Source organism: Petromyzon marinus, chromosome 79, assembly GCF_048934315.1.
Source record: "Petromyzon marinus isolate PM22_M1 ecotype Great Lakes invasive population chromosome 79, UKy_Petmar_22M1.pri1.0, whole genome shotgun sequence".
NCBI classification, from domain to species: Eukaryota; Metazoa; Chordata; class Hyperoartia; order Petromyzontiformes; family Petromyzontidae; genus Petromyzon; species Petromyzon marinus.
Genome location: NC_133745.1, coordinates 17,658,013 through 17,684,104, shown reverse-complemented (window position 1 = coordinate 17,684,104; position 26,092 = coordinate 17,658,013). Strand labels below are relative to the sequence as shown.

Sequence of the window (26,092 nt, the reverse complement as noted above, 5' to 3'; positions counted from 1 at the left end):
GTCCGTAGTTCCATTTATTTGGTATAGCCCTGTGAGGCATTCGGCTCTTGAATCGGGTGCAACCGCAACAAACAAAAAACAAAAACATGAACAAGAAAACATCTTAAAGTGACTGTGTGTGACTGTGCAAACAGAAAATGCAGGAAAAAAAACAAAATATTCCTGAAATAGCACCGTACACCAACGCTGTGTGCAAAAATCCCAGTGGAAGCAAGTCAAACAACAACAACAACCACAAGACAACTAAGATTAAGGGCATCAGTCGAACTCCGTACTACAATAAACAAAAACATGGCCAAACCAAAAAAACTTTTCGAAATCACCAAAATAAAAGCCATAAATGCAATGTAACAGTGATCATAGGGACTGTGACCGAATTTTTAACAATAAACTACATAAATAAATTATAACACCAAACCAGAGAGCCATATTTTAGGCCACTGAATAGCAGTGGCAGCTAGGGGTGTACAACTCCTCTAGAGCAGTTTTGAGTGAAGATCTCATAGGTAGTGATTCAAGTTGCAGTTTATTGGCAATAGTATTCCAGACCCTGGGGGTATCAATAGCAAAGGCCCTTCCTCCGGTTTTTGTACGGCAATAGGGAATGTGAAGCTGGTAAATGAGCGAAGACCTGAGGTCAATTTTTTTCTTTGAAACACTGAGGTTATCCAGTAGGTAGTCTGCGTATTTTTTTGCAGTACATCGTGAATAAATAAGATCTGGTGCACAAGCCGTCGAACATTAAGATATGTTAAGTTTGACCCAATGTAGAGATCACAGTGGTGAGTCCTATATGGGCAGTTCAATGCAAATCTTAAGGCCGAGTGATAGATGGAATCAAGCTTCTTCAGTACAGTACATGGGGGCAGTCCCTCATAGAGTCACTCTGAGTCACAGTCACTCACAGTCACTCAGTCACTCACAAGCAGTCACTCACACAGTTAATCACAGTCACTCATACAGTCACTCATACAGTCACTCAGAGTCACTCAGAGTCAGAGTCACTCACAGTCACTCAGTCACCCATAGTCACTCACACAGTAACTCAGAGTCACTCAGTCACCCACACAGTCACTCAGTCACTCACAAAGTCAATTACAGTCTCACACAGTCACTCACACAGTCACTCACACAGTCACTCAGTCACTCTACACTACTATACACTACACTACTATACACGACACTATACACTACACTATCCACTACTATACACGACACTTTTCACTACACTACTATACACTGCACTATACACTACTATACACTACACACTACTATACACTACACTAGACACTATTCACTACACTACTATACACTACACTATACAATACACGACTACTATACACTATGCTACTATACTACTATACACTACACTATACATTACTATACACTACACTACACTTTACACTACACTACTATACACTACACAATACACACGACACTATTCAATACACTACACTTTACACTACAGTATACTCTACACACTACCCTATACACCACACTATACACGACACTACACACTAGTGCTGTACTAGTGACGAATTGGCACGTTCTGTTTACGTGACAAACCTCACTAATTAGCTGTATTTTATTTCTGGAAATTTATTTAAACGTATTCAATGTATCCTGAACTGTTAGCAATATTAAATTCAGGATGTATTGGGTCACGTTTTAGAAAATATATATGACGGGCTATCAAGCGTAATCAAACGCAGCAATCAATAGCAATGCGATAGTCGGCCGCACATGGGGTGTGGTGCTGTCAGACAAGAACAATCGATCGTGAGCACTATCCAACCAGGATTGATCACACAGGTGTAGTGACCGTCTCAGAGACACGGCCTGACAGTAATGCTTGGTAACTACGGTTTTCCCAGTCAGGACGGCGGTGAAGACTGCCTTACTGGCGACGCCGAGACGGTGACGACGGTGACGACTCCAGCAGCAGCTCGACGGGGACCCTACTCCACGCGACAGCCACGACGTCCACTCCAGGGGCCCCTCTTATACCCTCAGCGTGGCCTGGCTCCGCCCCCGGCCACGCCCCCTTCTGGAACCTACTAGCGGGCCCTCAGCGTGGCCTGGCTCCGCCCCTGTCCACACCCCCTTCTGGAACCTACAAGCGGGCCCTCAGCGTGGCCTGGCTCTGCCCCCGGCCATGCCCCCTTATGGAACCTACTAGCGGGCTCTCGGTGAGATCCCTCTCTGGTCTATCACGTGGCCTGCTGTCAGTCAGGGCTGCTGTAAGCTGCAGATCGCCTTCCCCGACAGCAGCCAGCGCTATGCTGCTACGCGATCGATTCTATGTCACTGCACTATTCTGCTGCCGAATGCAAGGTCAGTTCTGAATGTTGCTCATATTCGTGCATGACACAAAACACTTTCAGGTGTCCTCGCCTCGCTTTCATTGCCGAAACTTGGGTGCGCAAAGGGCTGTGACCAGCCTTTAGCTGATATAGTTCACCATTGGCTACTCGGTTTTGCACATGCCAATACCGGGTATGAAGAGAGGTGGGGGCGTAGCTATGATTGACCAATCCAATCTCATTTGTACAATTCATCTTGGTCCTAGGGTCGGGGTCGTTTGAGTATCCGATCCATGCGTTGCACCACAGACGGGAGCCAAGGGATACACGTTTCACTCTTGTATACAGGCTACCCGGTTTCCAGTGGTGATTTTGTGCACGATTTGTCCGAGGTGATCTCCCCACTGATAATTGAATTCCCTCGCACTATTGCGCTGGGGGATTTCAACTATTGGGTTGATTATGCCACAGACGAATATGCCATAGCTCTCCCGGACACCATGGGGTTCTATGGGTGCCATTCACGATCATGGTCGTACATTGGACCTGATCTTCGCCCAGGGTGTTACAGTTGGGGAACTTTTCTCTCCCCTCCATGAACTGATCACAGGGTGATCCAGGCTGTAATAAGGGGTGCACACTCCCCACTTAGATGGCGCGGAGGTTCCTCGTCCCATTGGATTTGGTCAAGAAGCAAATGGATCCGATTCAGTTCGAGCTGGCCCTACGGACCGATTTAGCCTCATTCCCAAATAGGTGCTCCACCATCGAGCAACTTGAAAAGGACGATGGCAGATTTCGCTCTGCCACTGACGATATCGAGCCTTGTCGGTTAGTTCCTGCTTGCCCACTGGGTGCCTGCTCCTTGGTATTCCGGAGAGGTCCACTCGTGGAAGCGGGGACTTCGGGAAGGAGGAACCTGGTTGCCATGCAGTGAGGGAAAAAAAAGTATTTGATCCCCTGCTGATTTTGTACGTTTGCCCACTGACAAATAAATGATCAGTCTATAATTTTAATGGTAGGTTTATTTGAACAGTGAGAGACAGAATAACAACAAAATCCAGAAAAACTAATGTAAAAAAAGTTATATATTGATTTGCATTTTAATGCAAAGTATTTGAGGGAATTTTTCTGGGATGGATGGTGCTGTAACTTCTAATACGAAACATTATTTCCAGAACTAGCTTAGCTCTTATCTCAGAGAAAATCAGACTTATACGCACCGAACTACATCAGTTAGACAAGACACTCTACAAATCACACTTATCATTGACGGCAACAATGTCCACATCGGATTGGGAACATGTAGACAATATGACTGCCTCTTCAGCTGCCACTGTCGACCAAATGTAAGGACAACCTGATTTCCAAATTTAACCTCTTCTCCAACAAAATACCGGACCCACACACGAAAAAGCTAGATGTTAACAAAGTCGTAATTAATCGCAGTAACAGTTCCATTTCCGATGGTTTGAAATCCGTTTTAGCTAAAGGGCTAAACTTTGCAGTCACACCGAAACACATACCAGTTAATGATATCATTGCCCAAGTAGACGTGGCTCTCAAGGGCCTGGGTCACATCGCTGCAGACGTAGCAAGATCTGAAATCGCTGCAACCCTAAAAAACGCTAAGATGCCAGCTAGCAACCTCAGCAAAGATTAGTGTTTTGAATTATATAATTTAAAAAGAGGGATGACATTGTAGTCCTCTCAGCTGACAAGGGCAATGCTACTGTCATCATGGATAAAATAGAATATAACAACAAAATTAAAGAATTACTCAACGATGGCAGCTATACAAAAATAAAAAAGATTCCACCAACAGCCTCGTCATACAAACCAACAAAATCATTTCTGATTCAACAGCATTAATTGATCAAACTAAAGAGTTTTCGTTGAAACCGTCTGCTGCTAGGCCACCAAGATTATACGGCTTACCACCCCTTCGTCCCAACGTCTCTATCAACTCCCCCACCTACAAACTAGTTCGTTTTTTGTCTGAAATCCTGCGTCCTTTCACTGGAAAAACCACCACTGCAGTACAAAATTCTACTCACCTGGTATCGACAATCAAGGGTATTTCCCTGTCCCCAGACGACCTGCTTGTCAGTTTTGATGTAGTTTCCTTATTCACCAAGCACCAAGGTTCCTGTACCTGACACCATCGCAATCATTGAAGACTTGGTTCATCAAGGACTAAACACTGAGGTACCCCCCTGGTGAGACACTGTTTAACCAATACATACTTCACTTGGAATGGAACTTTCTATAAACTGAGGGCACCCCAATGGGCTCCCCCCTATCTCCGGTTATAGCTAACATTTTCATGCAGAAATTTGAGACTGACGCCATCCAGACTGCCACTCTGCACCCAACCTTATGGAAGAGGTACGTGGATGACACTTTTGTCATCTGGCCACATGGCCGGCCTGCTCTAGACCAATTCTTCGACCACATCAATTCCATACACCCAGCCATCAGATTTACCATGGAAGTCGAAAATGATGGCAAGCTACCTTTTTTGTATGTCCTAATAAAAAAGAGACCTGATGGTTCAATGAGCCACTCTGTCTAAAGGAAAGCTACCCATGCTTATCTGAAACCGGATTCCCACACCATCCATCACAGAATAATTCTCTCATCAAGACTCTGTATCATAGAGCCCAATGCAAATCCGACCAGGAACACATTGGCAGTGAACTCAAGCACGTACCCCAAGCTCTTAAGGCTAATGGTTATTCCGAATATACAATCCACAAAGCTATCACTCAAACCATGAAGGACCCTCTTGAGGAGCCTTTCAAAACCATCACTTTACCCTACATTGCGGGGATCACAAAAAAGATCTCCAAAATCTTGAATAAACACAAGATCCAGGTCCGTTTCAACACATTACATAAAATCCGTGATCTGGTTCCGTCTGTAAAAGATGTGATTCCGGACATACAGTACCCTGGTGTCTACAAACTAAGTTGTCTCTGTGGTAGTAGTTACATTGGAGAAACCAAACGCCATGTCTCGGACCGTATTCGTGAACACAAAGCAGACCTTAAACACGGTAGGACCAACACCCCCCTCCTCTTTTCAGAACATAGATGGACTAGTCCTTCTAAATAAACTGCCAAATCGCTGCGCGTGGCGCTGACGTTTTTATAAATAAATAAATACGCCGTTTAAAAATAAATAAATTAATGCAAACCGACACACCTGATGACGACCGTTTGTGTTATGGTCGAAACGTCGTGATAATTTTTATTGTTTCATATATTTTATTATTGTATTGTTTCCCTTCAACGTGACTTTACCGAAAGAGCTAAGAATATGAAAAATGCATATATTATCATAGTATGTTTTTGTTTGCATTTTGACTGCAGGTATTGTGGTCAATGTAGTAACAGGAATCCTTAAAAAGGTTTCAGTTTTGTTGCCAGAAAAAAAGGGGAAAAACCCTATTATTATAATATTCATTTAATCCGCAATACATGAGTCAGCCTCATGGAAAAAAAACTCCTCCAGTTCTGGATAGGTTTGCCCCAATTTCTTCCTAAGCCCTCTGGCAACTTGCTTGGACCACCTGTGGTTTGGATACAGTAGCCCCAATGCTTACGTTAATCATCAAATCCTCCCTTTTGAATGGCGAGGTGCCTGTGTCCCTGCAAAAGGCCCTGGTGCGACCACTTCTGAAGAAGCCGGGACTGGGTGTAGATCAGACGTGGGCAAAGTACGGCCCGTTGGGCTTTTTAATCCGGCCCGCCGAACTTGTCCAAATATTATTAAATTAAATTTTACCTTTCTCCTGTAATGCCCCCATTTCCCCATTAGATGGCGCACTTTGACCGGGAGTTACGACGTGTTTTTGTATTCATGTTGGTGCAATTTGTTAAACTGCCTTGCAAATAAATGCTTTGCTACATGTTAAAGGCCAAATCCTTTCATGTAAAGATTTTTACACGTCATTTATATTAGTTCACACAAACACTCCATCCATCTGTTCCTGGCCCGGCCCCTCTGTCAAATTTTAGAACCCATTGCGGCCCATGAGACAAAAAAATTGCCCACCCCTGGTGTAGATATACTGGCAAACTATCGCCCAATCTCCAACGTCCCATTTCTGGGGAAGCTGTTGGAGGTGGTCTCTACATTGTCTCGAGTCTGGTAGTTTTTTTTTTGTATTACCCAAGTCCGGCTTTCGAGCCAGTCGCAGCACAGAGACGGCCCGCATTTGTGTGGCTCATGACCTTCTTCAGTCCATTGATCGTGGACAGATATCAGCCCTTGTCTTGCTTAGCTGTCTCAGCGGCTTCGAGCACATCACTCCCACTCTCCGTGGCGATCTGCACTGGCTTCCAAGTAAGCTTTCGCATCCAGTATAAGTTATCCATTCTGGCCTACAAAGCGCTGCATAGTCTTGGACCAATGTACCCGCGGGTCTGACTGATCTGTGATATGGCTGGAGTTTATACAGCACTCTCCCAGCCTCGGCTTTTGTGCTTGATGCTGGGGGTGGGGGTCAGGCCTTCTCAAGTGTTGCCCCCCAAGGATCTGGAATGCCTTGCCAGCGGTGATCCGGCACGCTACGAGCTTCAGTGTGAGTGCAAGACTCACTATTTTCTCATGGCTCTTACTGTAACATTATTTTATCTTGTCTTTGCATTTTGTTTTAGCGTACAATGCTTTGATACGCCTTTTAAGTGGAGGTGATATTACAGGCAGTGGCCCCGGGTTTTAATACAGCACGCGTTAAAAGTGCAGCGCGGTGAGGTTGCGGATGAATACAGCGGAGCGAGGCGTAAGGCAGGGCCGCATATTCCCCAAAGCGGTGGTGTTCGTGCATAGCACTCCGAGTCACGCTGCTACATTGTTACAGCAATTAGACTAGACCCGCCACATCGTCCCCCCTTTTCCTTTCGTAGCGTTACATCATCATCGTTTGTTTCCTATGCTTCATGGTTATTCGCAAGACAATTGGACACAGTACAGTATATGCCCTAATAGTTTAATTGTGGGTAGTGTCAGGGTAGCAATTCGATCAAATGAAAGAATCACAGGAAGTGCACAGCGTACGTACAGTGATACGATGCAGGTCGCGGTACAACACGGACGACGGCGGTGCGTTGCGGTGCTGAGAGAAAACGAAATAGTAAATCGGGTAAAGGAGGCACAGCTATTTTACAACATGCGATTTTATCGTTGATTTTTGGGGGGGGGGGGGGGGGGGGGAATTGTTCGGTTTCTGACACACAAATTCGGGTTAGCGTACTTCCCGACATGCAACAAACTTGAAATTTGCCATGTGGGTACTTTCCAGACTGTACACCGTGCAAAAATATAAAAATACACTTTTGTTTTTTTGGGGGGGCGGGGTGGGGAGCTCAATAATGTATATATTATTTGCACGGCAAGTGAGCTGTGACATCAAATTTGTCATGTGTCCCGCGCATGTGGAAGCGTAACGCATTGTAGTGCAGTGGTTAGCGCTACACTGTATGTGTGTGTGTGTGTCTGTGTGTATGTGTCTGTCGTCTCAATTGGTGCTAAACCAGATGACGCCAAAAGGCGTACACAGCTCAAAGACAATGCCACTATCAAAGTAATGAGGGCTCGGGGTAAGCATTTACATCATTGGACCTCGTTTGCCAGTACCAAAATATAATAATAGCCTTTTGGCGTCATCTGGTCAAGCATCAATTGAGACGAGGCTCAAAAGAAAGCCGTCCCTGGTGTGGACCAATCAGTTTCAAGGAAGATGCATCATATATATCAGTGTGTTTTTTGTTTGCATTTTGACCACGAGTATTGTGGTTAATGCAGTAACACGATTCCTTGTAGAAAAAGGGTTTCAGTTTTGTTGTCAGAAAAAAAAGGGGAAACACCCCTATGATTATATTGTGGTACTTGCAAAGGAGGTCTAATGATATTCTTGGTTCTTTCGGTAAAGTCACGTATAAGGGAAACAATAAAATAATAAAAATATAAAACAATAAAATTCTCACGACGTTTCGACTACAACACAAGCAATCATCGTCAGATGTGAAAACCACAGCAAGAAGATGGATTCTGGCTTAGCAATCATTGGAAGGATTTGATAAACCATTTTGGGTCTTAATTGATTGTACACGATTAAGGTGGCTTTCAGACCGCATCCATTCTTTTCGTCTCCCCCCTCCTCTTTTCCGAACATAGAAGGACTCGTCCATCTGAACAAACTGTCAAATCTCTCTCCGTGGTGCTAACGTAAAAAAAAAACGCCACTTTTTAAAAAAATTATTGTTGTGGTTTTCACACCTGATGATGATTGCTTGTGTTGCAGTCGAAACTTCAATTTTATTGTTTTATATTTTTATTATTTTATTGTTTCCCTTCTACGTGACTTTACCGAAAGAACCAAGAATATGAATCCCTGCAGTCACGAAAGCTTTAAATACAAATTTAGGTCTAATGATGTATAGCTTCTGATTTATTGGCGGAAAGGGTTCCATTCTGATTTTTCGTAATTTTCTTACACTGGCAAAAAAAGTGTCATAGATAAAACTGCTCGAACTGAACCGTAAGTGCTCCGATACTTGCGTTGTCTTTGCAGTGTTCTCCTTTCGGCGTTCTCTGGTCTAAGCCTGGTAAGACAAGGGCATGAAGAAGGCCGTCCCTGCTGTAGGCCAATCAATTTCAAAGATAATGTCCAGGGTAGTCCCCGACTTACGATGGAGATGCGTTACGACGACCCCCATCGTAAGTCGAAAATATCGTAAGTCGAAAAATGGCCTAGCCTACCCAGGAGTCTTTAAAGAATGGTGATAATTTAGCAAAAACAGAGTAATTTACAGTACCGTACTGTATAAACTATATACTGTACGTATTTATTAATTACAATACTGTATTGCAGTCAAATTAAAAGTAAAAAACAAGGTAAATTCTTGGCCTACCTATATGAGCTGCAATTTAATATAAAGTTTTTTCAGGAAACAATCCTATCCGCTATATAAAACTTTTAACATGCATTTAACGTATCGTAGTAACCCTAAAATGAAATCGCTAAAGCTTTTTCTTCGCTAAAGCTGCGTATCACACGTGCATTGAACGTATCGCAATGTATCATATAGTACTCTTACTCACCAAGATTCTGTCCGTCGTCTGCATACTTGAACGATGTTTAGGTTGTCGATGGCCACATTAACTTAGTTGTTGGAAGAGGAGGATGGCGATGATCAAGTTACAGTGTCGTACCTTGTAGTATGCTGCTGCATTTGCCTGAGGCGCGGCATTTTAAATATTTTACAATTTTGTCGTATCGCTAATCGCCATCGTCAGATCGAAATATCGTGAGTCGGACCATCGTAAGTCGGGGACTACCTGTACATATTATCAAAGCATGTTAGTTTGCATGCTTTGCCACACGAATGCGTGCTTAGTGCAGACGTGATGCCTTGCAAAAGGCGTTTGAACATGTTAACAACAACCCCTGTTTTAGTGCCAGAAAGGTTAAAACCCATCCCTATTTTTCACCAATGTTGACGCTGTAGTCTTTGTTGTTGCTGCTGCTGCAGCCACTGCTGCCACTGCTGCCACTGTGCTCGCACACCACCCATAAATCTCCCGTGTAAAATAGCCGGGCAACTGGATGAACGGGACCGTTATCCACGTAATGAATCAACATCAACTCAACACTCAAAAGACTGGGGGCCTGAAATGAATACAATCTTAAAGTCTGAATAATCAGTGCTTTCGTATTCTCTCTCTCTCTCCAGAGAGAGAGAGAGAACTTCGATCATCTTTCCGGGCATCCGCTCTCCCGCCCGTGGATCCGCGACCCAATTCCCCCTTCGAAATTCACTCTGTCGAGTTGGCGCCGTCGGCGGCGTGCGTCCGCCCGCCGGTGCTTGCGGAGGTACTCCCTCTCGGCGAAGGCCCTGCCGCACGCGTCGCACCCGTGCAGCCTCTCGCCGGTGCGCGCCCCTCAGGTGCTAGCGCAGTTTCCCCGGCTCGGCGAACGCCTCAGCGCAGGCGTTCGCCAGGTGCCACCGCAGCTGCTTGGCCGCCTGGAAGGCCTTGCCACACGCGGCGCAGGCGAGCGCCTTCTCCTCGCCGGCGCAGCCGCCGTCGCCGCCCGCCTCCGCGGCGTGGTGGACCTCGGCGTGGCCGTCGAGGTCCGTCGGCCGCGGGAAAGCCCTCGCGCCCGCGTGCAGCCTCGCGTGCGTCCTCAGGCTGCCCGACTGCGCGAACGTCTTGCCGCACGCCGAGCAGAGGTGGGGCTTCTCGCCGCCGTGGGTCGCCACGTGGGTCTTGAGGCTCGACGGCTGCGCGAATCCCTTCCCGCACACGCCGCACTTGCACGGCCTCTCCCCCGTGTGCGTCCTCACGTGCAGCTCCAGCTTCTGCCGCCCGGGGAAGCCCCGCCCGCACACGGGGCACGCATGCCTGCTCTCGGCGGCCGGGCGTCCCCCGCGGACCGGCGTTGTTTGCGCGGCCGACCCGGACGCCGCCTTCTCCTCCTCCTCCTCCTCGTCCCCCTTCCCCGCCTCGGCGTGGGTGCCCGCGTGGGCCTCGAGCTTCGTCGGATCGGCGAACGTCCTCTTGCACACGGTGCACATGTGCGGCCTCTCGGCGTGGATGGCCACGTGGTTCTTCAGCTTGGACGACTGCGCGAAGGCCTTGCCGCACGTGGGGCACGCGTGCGGCTTCTCCCCCGTGTGGCACCTCGTGTGCTCCCTGAGCTTCCCCGACTCGGCGAAGCCCTTGCCGCACACGGGGCACAGGTGCGGCCGCTCGCCCGTGTGCGTCTTCGCGTGGCAGTTCAGGTCCCCCGGCCGCGCGAAGCCCTTGCCGCACACGGGGCACCCGTACGGCCTCTCGCCCGTGTGCGTCTTCGCGTGCACCTTCAGGTTGCTGGACCACGCGAAGCCCTTGCCGCACACGGAGCACAGGTGCGGCTTCTCGCCCGTGTGCGTCCTCATGTGAGAGTTGAGGTCCCCCGGCCGCCTGAAGGCCTTGCCGCACACGGCGCAGCCGCAGGGCCTCTCGCCCGTGTGGATCCGCATGTGCAGCTTGAGCTTCCCCGGCAGCGTGAAGCTCCGGCCGCACACGGGGCACGCGTGCAGGTCCTCGCCCGTGTGCGTCCGCGCGTGGATCTTCAGCTCCGAGGAGGCCGTGAAGGCCCTGCCGCAGACGGGGCACACGTGGGGCCGCTCGCCCGTGTGGGTCCGCGCGTGGTAGCCGAGCTGCGTCCGCCACGCGAAGGCCCTGCCGCACACGGGGCACACGTGGGGCCGCTCGCCCGTGTGCGTCCTCGCGTGCGCCTCGAGGCACTTCTTGCGCTTGAAGGCCCTGTCGCACAGGGGGCACCCGAAGGGCCTCTCGGCGGAAGGGGCGCCCGTCGCCCCGCGGCTCTCGGAGGCGACCTTCAACTTCGTCACGAGCGGACGGGGGTCGCCGCGAAACGGGCGTCGCGCGCCGGGCTCGGCCCGGTGACGCCTCACGTGGTCGCTGAACGCGCGCGCCTTGACGAAGCCCCTGCCGCAGACGGGGCACGAGAACGTCTCGGGACCGTCGCCGTTGGCCGGGCTCTCGCCGTCTGCGGCCGGATTGAAAGACGCACGCGCGAGCGCAAGAAAGAGACGTGAACCACGCTCCGGACGGAGCGCGTCAAGATGAGCACGGGGGAGTTGGCGACGTGCTCGAGCGGGTGGCGGCAGGCTAACAATGGGGCAGCTTCCAGTGTGAAACTGCGTGAAGATAAACGGAGCGTGTTGGTGAGTAACAATATTCTAAGGCTAACCCATTTCACTAAACGGAGCGTGTTGGTGAGTAACAATATTCTAAGGCTAACCCATTTCACTAAACGGAGCGTGTTGGTGATTAACAATATTCTAAGGCTAACCCGTTTCACTAAACGTAGCGTGTTGATGATTAACAATATTCCAAGGCTAACCCATTTCACTAAATGTAGCATGTTGATGATTAACAATATTCTAAGGCTAACCCATTTCACTAAATGTAGCGTGTTGGCGATTAACAATATTCTAAGGCTAACCCATTTCACTAAACGTAGCGTGTTGATGAATAATAATATTATAAGGCTAACCCATTTCACTAAACATAATGTGTTGATGATTAACAATATTCTAAGGCCAACCCGTTTCACTAAACGTAGCGTGCTGGTGATTAACAATATTCTAAGGCTAACCCATTTCACTAAACATAGCGTGCTGTTGAGTAACAATATTCTAAGGCTAACCCATTTCACTAAACATAGCGTGCTGTTGAGTAACAATATTCTAAGGCTAACCCATTTCACTGAATGGAGCGTGTTGGTGAATAACAATATTCTAAGGCAAACCCATTTCACTAAACATAGCGTGCTGGTGATTAACAATATTCTAAGGCTAACCCATTTCACTAAACGGAGCGTGTTGGTGAGTAATAATATTCCAAGGCTAACTCATTTCACTAAATGTAGCGTGTTGATGATTAACAATATTCCAAGCCTAACCCATTTCACTAAACGGAGCGTGTTGGTGATTAACAATATTCTAAGGCTAACCCATTTCACTAAACATAGCGTGCTGTTGAGTAACAATATTCTAAGGCTAACCCATTTCACTAAACGGAGCGTGTTGGTGAGTAACAATATTCTAAGGCTAACCCATTTCACTAAACGGAGCGTGTTGGTGAATAACAATATTCTAAGGCAAACCCATTTCACTAAACATAGCGTGCTGGTGATTAACAATATTCTAAGGCTAACCCATTTCACTAAACGTAGCGTGCTGGTGATTAACAATATTCTAAGGCTAACCCATTTCACTAAACGTAGCGTGCTGGTGATTAACAAAATTCTAAGGCTAACCCATTTCACTAAACGGAGCGTGTTGGTGAGAAATAATATTCCAAGGCTAACTCATTTCACTAAATGTAGCGTGTTGATGATTAACAATATTCCAAGCCTAACCCATTTCACTAAACGGAGCGTGTTGGTGATTAACAATATTCTAAGGCTAACCCATTTCACTAAACATAGCGTGCTGGTGATAAACAATATTCTAAGGCTAATCCATTCCACAAATGTAGCGTGTTGGTGAATAACAATATTCTAAGGCTAACCGATTTCAATAAACCTAGCGTGCTGGTGATTAACAATATTCTAAGGCTAACCCATTTCACTAAACATAGCGTGCTGGTGATTAACAATATTCTAAGGCTAACCAATTTAAATAAATGTAGCATGTTGATGATTAACAATATTCTAAGGTTAACCCATTTCACTAAATGTAGCGTGTTGGTGAATAACAATATTCTAAGGCTAACCCATTTCACTAAATGTAGCGTGTTGATGATTAACAATATTCTAAGGCAAACCCATTTCAGTAAATGGAGCGTGTTGGTGAATAATAATATTATAACGGTAACCCATTTCACTAAACGTAGCGTGTTGATGATTAACAATATTCTAAGGCTAACCCATTTCACTAAATGTAGCGTGCTGGTGATTAGCAATATTTTAAGGCTAACCCATTTCACTAAATGTAGCATGTTGATGATTAACAATATTCTAAGGCTAATCCATTTCACAAATGTAGCGTGTTGGTGATTAACAATATTCTAAGGCTAACCCATTTCACTAAACGGAGCGTGTTGGTGAATAACAATATTCTAAGGCTAACCCATTTCACTAAACGTAGCGTGTTTATGAATAATAATATTCCAAGGCTAACTCATTTCACTAAATGTAGCGTGTTGATGATTAACAATATTCCAAGGCTAACTCATTTCACTAAATGTAGCGTGTTGATGATTAACAATATTCCAAGCCTAACCCATTTCACTAAACGGAGCGTGTTGGTGATTAACAGTATTCTAAGGCTAACCAATTTCACTAAACGTAGCATGCTGGTGATTAACAATATTCTAAGGCTAATCCATTTCACAAATGTAGCGTGTTGGTGAATAACAGTATTCTAAGGCTAACCCATTTCAATAAACGTAGCGTGTTGATGAATAATAATATTCCAAGGCTAACCCGTTTCACTAAACGTAGCGTGCTGGTGATTAACAATATTCCAAGGCTAACCAATTTCAATAAATGTAGCATGTTGATGATTAACAATATTCTAAGGCTAACCCATTTCACTAAATGTAGCGTGTTGATGATTAACAATATTCTAAGGCAAACCCATTTCAGTAAATGGAGCGTGTTGGTGAATAATAATATTATAACGGTAACCCATTTCACTAAACGTAGCGTGTTGATGATTAACAATATTCTAAGGCTAACCCATTTCAGTAAATGGAGCGTGTTGGTAAATAATAATATTATAACGGTAAGCCATTTCACTAAACGTAGCGTGTTGATTATAAACAATATTCTAAGGCTAACCCATTTCACTAAACGTAGCGTGCTGGTGATTAACAATATTCTAAGGCTAACCCATTTCACTAAATGTAGCGTGCTGGTGATTAGCAATATTTTAAGGCTAACCCATTTCACTAAATGTAGCATGTTGATGATTAACAATATTCTAAGGCTAATCCATTTCACAAATGTAGCGTGTTGGTGAATAAAAATATTCTAAGGCTAACCCATTTAAAAAAACGTAGCGTGCTGGTGATTAACAATATTCTAAGGCTAACCCATTTCACTAAACATAGCGTGCTGGTGATTAACAATATTCTAAGGCTAACCCATTTCAATAAATGTAGCATGTTGATGATTAACAATAGTCTAAGGCTAACCCATTTCACTAAACGTAGCGTGTTGATGATTAACAAAATTCTAAGGCTAACCCATTTCACTAAACGTAGCGTGCTGGTGATTAGCAATATTCCAAGGCTAACCCATTTCATTAAATCAAGCGTGTTGATGATTAACAATATTCTAAGGCTAATCCATTTCACAAATGTAGCGTTTTGGTGAATAACAATATTCCAAGGCTAACCCATTTCAATAAACGTAGCGTGTTGATGAATAATAATATTCCAAGGCTAACTAATTTCACTAAATGTAGCGTGTTGATGATTAACAATATTCTAAGGCTGACCCATTTCACTAAACGTAGCGTGTTGGTGAGTAACAATATTCTAAGGCCAACCCATTTCACTAAATGTAGCGTGCTGGTGATTAACAATATTTTAAGGCTAACCCATTTCACTAAATCAAGCATGTTGATGATTAACAATATTCTAAGGCTAATCCATTTCACTAAACGGAGCGTGTTGGTGAATAACAAAATTCTAAGGCTAACCCATTTCAATAAACATAGCGTGCTGGTGATTAACAATATTTTAAGGCTAACCCATTTCACTAAATGTAGCATGTTGATGATTAACAATATTCTAAGGCTAATCCATTTCACAAATGTAGCGTGCTGGTGATTAACAATATTCTAAGGCTAACCCATTTCACTAAACGTAGCGTGTTGATGAATAATAATATTCCAAGGCTAACTCATTTCATTAAATGTAGCGTGTTGATGATAAACAATATTCTAAGGCTAACCCATTTCACTAAACGTAGCGTGCTGGTGATTAACAATATTCTAAGGCTAACCCATTTCACTAAATGTAGTGTGCTGGTGATTAGCAATGTTTTAAGGCTAACCCATTTCACAAATGTAGCGTGTTGGTGAATAACAATATTCTAAGGCTAACCTATTTCAAAAAACGTAGCGTGCTGGTGATTAACAATATTCTAAGGCTAACCCATTTCACTAAACGTAGCGTGTTGATGAATAATAATAATATTCCAAGGCTAACTCATTTCACTAAATGTAGCGTGCTGGTGATTAACAATATTTTAAGGCTAACCCATTTCACTAAATCAAGCATGTTGATGATTAACAATATTCTAAGGCTAATCCATTTCACTAAACGGAGCGTGTTGGTGAATAACAATATTCTAAGGCTAACCCATTTCAATAAACATAGCGTGCTGGTGATTAACAATATTCTAAGGCTGACCCATTTCACTAAACGTAGCGTGTTGATGATTAACAAAATTCTAAAGCTAACCCATTTCACTAAATGTAGCGTGTTGATGAATAATAATATTCCAAGTCTAACTCATTTCACTAAATGTAGCGTGTTGATGATTAACAATATTCTAAGGCTGACCCATTTCACTAAACGTAGCGTGCTGGTGATTAACAATATTCTAAGGCTAACCCATTTCACTAAACGTAGCGTGTTGATGAATAATAATATTCCAAGGCCAACTTATTTCACTAAATGTAGCGTGTTGATGATTAACAATATTCCAAGCCTAACCCATTTCACTAAACGGAGCGTGCTGGTGATTAACAATATTTTAAGGCTAACCCATTTCACTAAACGTAGCGTGTTGATGATTAACAAAATTCTAAAGCTAACCCATTTCACTAAATGTAGCGTGTTGATGAATAATAATATTCTAAGGCCGACCCATTTCACTAAACGTAGCGTGTTGATGATTAACAATATTCTAAGGCTAACCCATTTCACTAAACGGAGCGTGTTGATGATTAACAATATTCTAAGGCTAACCCGTTTCACTAAACGTTGCGTGTTGACAAATAATAATAATATTCTAAGGCTAATCCATTTCACAAATGTAGCGTTTTGGTGAATAACAATATTCCAAGGCTAACCCATTTCAATAAACGTAGTGTGTTGATGAATAATAATATTCCAAGGCTAACTAATTTCACTAAATGTAGCGTGTTGATGATTAACAATATTCTAAGGCTAACCCATTTCACTAAATGTAGCGTGCTGGTGATTAGCAATATTTTAAGGCTAACCCATTTCACTAAATGTAGCATGTTGATGATTAACAATATTCTAAGGCTAATCCATTTCACAAATGTAGCGTGCTGGTGATTAACAATATTCTAAGGCTAACCCATTTCACTAAACGTAGTGTGTTGATGAATAATAATATTCCAAGGCTAACTAATTTCACTAAATGTAGCGTGTTGATGATAAACAATATTCTAAGGCTAACCCATTTCACTAAACGTAGCGTGCTGGTGATTAACAATATTCTAAGGCTAACCCATTTCACTAAATGTAGTGTGCTGGTGATTAGCAATGTTTTAAGGCTAACCCATTTCACAAATGTAGCGTGTTGGTGAATAACAATATTCTAAGGCTAACCTATTTCAAAAAACGTAGCGTGCTGGTGATTAACAATATTCTAAGGCTAACCCATTTCACTAAACGTAGCGTGTTGATGAATAATAATAATATTCCAAGGCTAACTCATTTCACTAAATGTAGCGTGTTGATGATTAACAATATTCCAAGCCTAACCCATTTCACTAAACGCAGCGTGTTGGTGATTAACAATATTCTAAGGCTAACCCATTTCACTAAACATAGCGTGCTGGTGATTAACAATATTCTAAGGCTAATCCATTTCACAAATGTAGCGTGCTGGTGATTAACAATATTCTAAGGCTAACCCATTTCACTAAACGTAGCGTGTTGATGAATAATAATATTCCAAGGCTAACTCATTTCACTAAATGTAGCGTGTTGATGATTAACAATATTCCAAGCCTAACCCATTTCACTAAACGGAGCGTGTTGGTGATTAACAATATTTTAAGGCTAACCCATTTCACTAAACATAGCATGCTGGTGATTAACAATATTCTAAGGCTAATCCATTTCACAAATGTAGCGTGTTGGTGAATAACAATATTCTAAGGCTAACCCATTTCACTAAACGTAGCGTGTTGATGAATAATAATATTCCAAGGCTAACTCATTTCACTAAATGTAGCGTGTTGGTGAATAACAATATTCTAAGGCTAACCCATTTAACTAAACGTAGCGTGTTGATGATTAACAATATTCTAAGGCTAATCCATTTCACAAATGTAGTGTGTTGGTGAATAATAATATTCTAAGGCTAACCCATTTCACTAAACATAGCGTGCTGGTGATTAACAATGTTCTAAGGCTAACCCATTTAACTAAACGTAGCGTGTTGATGATTAACAATATTCTAAGGCTAATCCATTTCACAAATGTAGCGTGTTGGTGAATAATAATATTCTAAGGCTAACCCATTTCACTAAACATAGCGTGCTGGTGATTAACAATGTTCTAAGGCTAACCCATTTCACTAAACTTAGCGTGCTGGTGATTAACAATATTCTAAGGCTAACCCATTTCACTAAATGTAGCGTGTTGGTGAGTAACAATATTCTAAGGCTAACCCATTTCACTAAACGGAGCGTGTTGGTGATTAACAATATTCTAAGGCTAACCCATTTCACTAAATGTAGCGTGTTGGTGAGTAACAATATTCTAAGGCTAACCCATTTCACTAAACGGAGCGTGTTGGTGATTAACAATATTCTAAGGCTAACCCATTTCACTAAATGTAGCGTGTTGATGATTAACAATATTCTAAGGCTAACCCATTTCAGTAAATGGAGAGTGTTGATGAATAACAATATTCTAAGGATAACCCATTTCAGTAAATGGAGCGTGTTGGTGAATAATAATATTATAACGGTAACCCATTTCACTAAACGTAGCATGTTGATGATTAACAATATTCTAAGGCTAACCCATTTCACTAAACGTAGCGTGCTGGTGATTAGCAATATTTCAAGGCTAACCCATTTCACTAAACGTAGCGTGTTGATGATTAACAATATTCTAAGGCTAACCCATTTCACTAAATGTAGCGTGTTGGTGATTAACAATATTCTAAGGCTAACCTATTTCACTAAACGTAGCGTGTTGATGATTAACAATATTCTAAGGCTAACCCATTTCACCAAATGTAGCGTGTTGATGATTAACAATATTCTAAGGCTAACCCATTTCACCAAACGTAGCGTGTTGATGATTAACAATATTCTAAGGCTAACCCATCTCCGTGCCAGCCGTTGCCTTTTCAATTGACGCAGACAGACGGGGGGCTCCCTCCCTCCCGCCCGCCCACTCTTCCTCCCGCCCTGTTTCCCCATCCTCTCCCCCCAACCCCTCCCTACCATCAATGTCGTCCTCCAGCTCCACCTCGATCTCCGCCACGTCCGCCCGTGAAGCCGCTGCCGCCCGGCCTCTCCGCAGCACCCGAGGCTCGCCGGACCTCACGGCGGAACCACGACCACCGCCGTCACCACCGCCATCATCACCGCCACCTGGCTGAAGGTCCCTTCCACCAGTCTGGCAATCATCTTCTTCTTCGTCGCCGCGAATGTCCGCTCCATCAAGTTTAACGTTCTCTTTCAGATCTGGCGAGCGACCGAATGCTGTTCCACACAGACGTGAGGGGGCAAACTGCTTCGTTTTTGTTGTTGTTGTTGTAAACGTGTGCACGTGCGTGCGAGTTGCAATGGGGGTGTGGGAGCGTGGCAGTGAGGTGTGGGGAAGCTGTGATTCCCAGGCTCCTGTGGACTCGACATTCCCATTAAAGGGCGGTGAGGAATGGTGGTGGTCGTGGTTATTTATGCCCCCATGGAAGGTGAACATCCGTGGAGGGATGCAGGCAAGGCCGATGAGTCAGATGCCTTCTATGACCTCCTGTCCCACGTGCTGGCTAAAGTGGCCCCTCGGGATAGAGTAATCTTGTTGGTTGACTTCGATGCCTGTGTTGATCACGATGCTGGCACCTGGTCTGGAATGATTGGAAGGCATGGGCCAGATCAGCTCAATAACAACGGCAGGAGGCTGCTAGACGACTTCTGTGCAGCCCATGGGCTCGTAATAACCAACACGCTGTTCCGGCATTGTTGCAGTCATACAACATCGTGGATGCATGCCAGGTCCAAGCAAGAACATCTGCTGGACTACATAGTGACGGAACAGCGGATGCGGGCCCATGTCCTTGACACCAGGACCTACCGTGGAGCTGATCTGCCCTCTGACCATCGACTAGTCATCTGCAAGATGCGCCTGCCATTCTTCCACTCCGGTGGCAATCATGGATCAAGGTCCCCAATAAAACCCACAGTGGCCTGGTGTCTCGCCTAGCTGATGAAGGTTGCAAGCAGGAATTTCATCATCACTTGCAACTGGGGGTTGGCATCGTCCCCCCACTCCTCCTGACACCGAGGGAAAATGGGTGAATTTCAAGATAGCGGCTCATGCAGCTGCTATGGCCGCATTGGGCAAGCAGTCAGGACCTGCCCAGGCACCCTGGCCAATGGAGGAACTGTGTTTCGGCTCGTTGAAAATAAGCGGCAAGCCCAGTCCCACCGTCTACAGCATCCAACATAGGAGAATGTGAGGAGGCTTAGTGGCCGTACATAAATGATGTCACACGATTTTGGACGATTTTTTACCGCCCCCCCCCCTTCGTCACAAAAAGTCAAACCCCCCCCTCAAATATGACGTCACAAAGCTTTGCCCCCTCCCCCATAAATATATAAAACATGCTTCAAATCGCTTTAAACTATTGTCATAGTAGTGCGGATTTAATGTGGCGCTGCACTCTGATGTTGTAGTAGAAAACATTGATTAAAAAGTCCATTTAATTAAGTAGAACGTGTTGCCTATATTTATTTAAAGTTGCGCATTTTGATGTGACGGCAACATTTCTCAAACCCCCCCCCCCCCCCCCCCCATTGTCACAAATGTCTGACCCCCCCCACATCTATGTGCGTGACGTCATTTATGGACGGCCCCCTTACCGCAGCCTTCGCTCGGAGGTTCAAGGAGCTGTGCAGCGCTGCGAGGATTGGTGGTGCTCACGGGTTTCTGAGGAGATGGAATCTGCCTCAAGAACCCGCAATCACAAATTACATTTTAACACCATCAACAAAGTAACCTGCAGCACCACACCTATCACCAACCTTAAGGGAAAGAACGGTGACTCCGATCTGACCCCCAGGAACAGGTTCGAAGATTTGCTGAGCATTTCTGTGAGGTCCTGGGGCAGGGGAAATCCCTCAGCCAGGAAAACATCGTGGTGCAAAGTGGGGATGACCCTGCTGAGGCTGTGGTGTCTCAAATATTGGAAGAAGAAATCACCCTCTGCGAGTGGCTGGCTTAGGTGCCATCTGTTGAGGAAGTACTGAAGGCGATCCTCAGTCTGAGACCAGGAAAGGCGCCGGGCAGAGATGATCTCCCAAACGAAATGCTAATGGAGGGTGGCGTTTGTGCACAGACTGCCCTATATGACATCATAACAACAGTCTGTGCCACTGGACGGGTTCCGCAGGATTGGAAGGATGCCCTGGCGGTTCCACTTTTTAAGAAGGGGGACCCCGCACAGACTGTAACAACTACAGGGGCATCTCACTCCTCAGTGTGCTGGGAAAAGTCTAGGCAATAATGACTCAACATCACCTTGCCAGGCATGCTGAGGAGAGGCTTGCGGAGCCCCAATGTGGTTTCAAGCCAGGGCGGTCCTGCACGGATGCCATTTTCTCTGTCCGTCTGCTACAGCAGAGGTATAATGGTGGGCAGGCCCGGCTAAAGCTACGTGGCCGGGAGTAATAGATTTTCTGTTTACCTTGGGGTGTGACAGGGATGTCATCCATAATGGGAGGCTGATCGATGTCCGGGTGTGGTCAAGGGCTGTCTGTCTATTGGTCAAGCATGTTACGTATGCTGATGTCGTAATTGCTACCAACTCTGAGTATGATTTGGAGATGCTACTGCTGAACCTGAGGAAGCTCTTGAAGGATGCCACTGGGCATTTGGAGGCAGTCGTCCTCCAGTAACGACCGAGGACAGAGGAGCGACGCTCTACAAGAACGAGCGGAGCGCCGGGCGGCTAAAACGTAGAAAGTTTGCACGGTCGGTGCATCTGCCGGCCATTTTATTCAGCCTACCCATGGCACCGACTGGATCTGTTCCGTGACCTCCTGCCATCGGGACTTCCAACAATTCACCTGGCCTCAAAGTGCACCTAGCATGGCACAAAGCGCCGTGGTCCCGTCACTGCCGTGCACACGCTATACCTTGCGGTAGGAACACAGCACCATTATATTCCGTGTGTGTGTGCGTCTCGTCGTGTGGATGTTGTGGATTGGTTCGGGTTGCCCTTGGGAGCTGGACAACAAAGGCTCGATCACTCACGGTCATCGCCGTATTCCCTCTCCACCTTCACCGGTAGCCACGTCCCACTCCGAGCCTCCTCCTCATCGTCTTCTCTCTTGACAAACAGCTCCACGGGCAGAGAGAAAGCGGCCTCCTCCATCTCCTCCACCTCCTCACCTGTGGCGAGCGAAATGCAGCAGAGGCTCAGACTGCTGCTGTGTTGAGTCTATGGTGCAGTGTTGAGTCTATGGCGTAGTGTTGAGTCTATGGCGTAGTGTTGAGACTATGGGGCAGTGTTGCGTCTATGGGCAGTGTTGCGTCTATGGGCAGTGTTGAGTCTATGGTGTAGTGTTGAGTCTATGGGCAGTGTTGAGTCTATGGTGCAATGTTTAGTCTCTGAGCAGTGTTGAGTCTATGGGCAGTGTTAAGTCTATGGTGCAGTGTTGAGTCTATGGCAATGTTGAGTCTATGGCGTAGTGTTGAGTCTATGGGTAGTGTTGAGTCTATTGGCAGTGCTAAGTCTATGGGGCAGTGTTGAGTCTGTGGGCAGTGTTGAGTCTATGGGCAGTGTTGAGTCTATGGGCAGTGTTGAGTCTATGGGCAGTGTTGAGTCTATGGGCAGTGTTGAGTCTATGGGCAGTGTTGAGTCTATGGGCAGTGTTGAGTCTATGGTGCAATGTTTAGTCTCTGAGCAGTGTTGAGTCTATGGTGCAGTGTTGAGTCTATGGCAATGTTGAGTCTATGGCGTAGTGTTGAGTCTATTGGCAGTGCTAAGTCTATGGGGCAGTGTTGAGTCTGTGGGCAGTGTTGAGTCTATGGGCAGTGTTGAGTCTATGGGCAGTGTTGAGTCTATGGGCAGTGTTGAATCTATGGCAATGTTGAGTCTATGGCGTAGTGTTGAGTCTATGGCAGTGCTAAGTCTATGGGGCAGTGTTGAGTCTATGGGCAGTGTAGGGTCTATGGGTAGTTGAGTCTATTGGCAGTGTTGAGTCTATGTTGCTGTGCTGAGTCTATGGGCAGTGTTGGGTCTATGGGCAGTGGCGAGTCTATAGTGTAGTGTTGAGTCTATGGGCAGTGTTGAGTCTATGTTGCTGTGCTGAGTCTATCGTGCAGTGTTGAGTCTATGGGCAGTGTTGAGTCTATGGGTAGTTGAGTCTATTGGCAGTGTTGAGTCTATGGGTAGTGTTGAGTCTATGGAGCAGTGTTGAGTCTATGGGCAGTGTTGAGTCTATGTTGCTGTGCTGAGTCTATGGGCAGTGTTGGGTCTATGGGCAGTGTTGGGTCTATGGGCAGTGTTGAGTCTATGGGCAGTGTTGAGTCTATGTTGCTGTGCTGAGTCTATGGGCAGTGTTGAGTCTGTAGTGTTGTAAGGACGAGCAGACTTCTTTAGGAGGCACTCTGTTTATTGTATTATTCCTTATACAACGCTTAACACACAGGGATATTCGGTCCCCTCACCCGATACCCTAGGGAGGTACAGCCTCCAGACCTGGCGGGACTCACACGTCTACCGCTATCCTAGTCCTCCGGCTAGGACCTAGGGGAGGCTATCTGACCACCACTGGGTATGCCGAGCCTTAGCCCTTAGAAGGGCTGAAAGGCTGGTCCAGGGTCCTAGCTAGGCTTCAGCCCAGTCTTCTATCTTCGTGCAGGGAGAGAACTCCGCAAGGTCCGTTGGGTCACCAGTCTTATACCCCTTCGTGGCCAGGTAGAACCAATCATACATTCCCATGTGGAACCGTCTGATTGGTTCGCACCAAACCCTGGCCACGATCCGTTTCACCTCGACTGACCCCAACCGTTGTACCCAGGGGTAATGCTGCACTGCCCTGGTGGCAATGCAGGTTACGCAACAGCGCGTAGTTAACACCTCTACAAGTCTATGGTGCAGTGTTGAGTCTATAGTGTAGTGTTGAGTCTATGGGTGGCAGTGCTGAGTCTATAGTGAAGTGTTGGGACTATGGCAATGTTGAATCTGTGGTGCAGTGTTGAGTCTATGAGCAGTGTCGAGTCTATGGGGTAGTGTTGAGTCTATGGGCAGTGGTGAGTGTTGAGTCTATGGGGCAGTGTTGAGTCTATGGGCAGTGTTGAGTCTATGGTGCAATGTTGAGTCTATGGTGCAGTGTCAAGTCTATAGGCAGTGTTGAGTCTATGGGTGGCAGTGCTGAGTCTATGGGTGGCAGTGCTGAGCCTATGGGCAGTGTTGAGCCTATGGGCAGTCTTCTTTGGTTCTCTCGGTAAAGTCACGTAGAATGAGAATAAAATAATAAATTGATCAAATAAAATAACACAATAAAATTCTCACGACGTTTCGGTCACAACACAAGCGGCCTTCATCAGGTGAAGGGACGGGACTGTCTGGAGGACAGCGCTGGAGTGAGAAAGCCACGCTGAGATCACGACCTTTAAGCTGTGTGATAAGAAACAAAGCGCCTTGACAAAGGAATTAGCATAGAATTTAGCATTGAAATGGCTGAGTGATTAGCTTGTGACTGGTCACAGAAAAGGCTATGTTAAAGTTAAAGCATACACATCTGCAAAGGCACCCCTTGACAAAGGAATTAACATAGAATTTAGCATTGAAATAGCCAAGTTAAAGTATACACATCCGCAGAGGCCACTGTCTACAGGAAAGCTACCCATACAGATGCTTACTTGAAACCGGATTCCCACCACCATCCATCCCAGAAGAACTCCCTCATCAAGACTCTATACCATAGAGCCCAATGCATTTCCGACCAGGAACACATTACCAGTGAACTCAAGCACGTACACCAGGCTCTCAGGGCTTATGGTTACTCCGACTACACAATCCGCAAAGCCATCACTCCAGTCATGAAGGATCCTCTTGCCTTAACTTCAACATAGCCATTTCTGTGACCAGTCACAAGCTAATCACTCAGCCATTTCAATGCTAAATTCTATGCTAATTCCTTTGTCAAGGCGCTTTGTTTCTTATCACACAGCTTAAAGGTCGTGATCTCAGCGTGGCTCTCACCCCAGCGCTGTCCTCCAGACAGTTTCGTCCCCTTCACCTGATGAAGGCCGCTTGTGTTGTGGCCGAAACGTCGTGAGAATATTATTGTGTTATTTAATTTTATCAATTTATTATTTTATTCTCATTCTACGTGACTTTACCGAAAGAACCAAAGAAGATGAATCCTTGCAGTCACGAAAGCTTTAAATCGAAGTATGGGTGACAGTGCCGAGTCTATGGGTGACAGTGCCGAGTCTATGGGTGACAGTGCCGAGTCTATGGGTGACAGTGCCGAGTCTATGGGTGACAGTGCCGAGTCTATGGGTGACAGTGCCGAGTCTATGGGTGACAGTGCCGAGTCTATGGAGTCCTCACCGCCAGCGGTGGCTCCGCTCCGTGCGTCCCCTCTGCGCGGCATCTCACGGTCCCCGCGGTCTCCTGCAGCTCCTCGCAATGATGGAGATGGTCATGGAGATGATGGAGATGGTGAAGGAGATGGGTGATGATGGAGACTCCTCTGTGGTGTTCATCGCAGGTCGACGCCTGTCAATCGCACGTAGACGCAGATTATCCGCGCTCACGTGAAGCACAATTTCATGCCTAGAGCCTCAGGTCACGTGGACGACTACACGCGGGGCAAGACGGGTCACTCAGACACAACAACTCCCCACCATCCACAATAATTCGATACCAATCCCCCAGTCGTAGACTCCCGGCCAATCCGGGACGTTTGGCAACCCTCCACCCCCCCTCCCCCCGCTTCCCCAGCGCCCCCCCTCCCCCCGCTCCCCCCGCGCCCCCCCCCCTCCGCTCCCCCCGCGCCCCCCCCCTATGATTCGTG

At 46.0% G+C, this 26,092-nt stretch overlaps 1 protein-coding gene across 3 annotated transcripts; it reads right to left on the bottom strand.

Moving 5' to 3' along the window:
- Positions 1 to 25,959, bottom strand: LOC116957612 (uncharacterized). 3 transcript variants are annotated; one of them, XM_076056960.1, is made up of 4 exons: positions 25,627 to 25,959; positions 22,314 to 22,451; positions 19,280 to 19,540; positions 1 to 11,868 (listed from the first exon to the last, which is right to left on the bottom strand). In XM_076056960.1, exons 1-4 carry the CDS (start codon positions 25,667 to 25,669, stop codon positions 10,262 to 10,264), a joined length of 2,049 nt encoding a protein of 682 aa, XP_075913075.1. In that variant the 5' UTR covers positions 25,670 to 25,959; the 3' UTR covers positions 1 to 10,261. The 3 variants fall into 3 exon arrangements, with proteins under 3 accessions (XP_075913075.1, XP_075913076.1, XP_075913074.1); XM_076056961.1 differs by lacking the exon at positions 25,627 to 25,959 and having other exon boundaries at positions 19,280 to 19,568; positions 22,314 to 22,411; XM_076056959.1 differs by lacking the exons at positions 22,314 to 22,451; positions 25,627 to 25,959 and having other exon boundaries at positions 19,280 to 20,836.
- Positions 25,960 to 26,092: the final 133 nt, after the last annotated feature.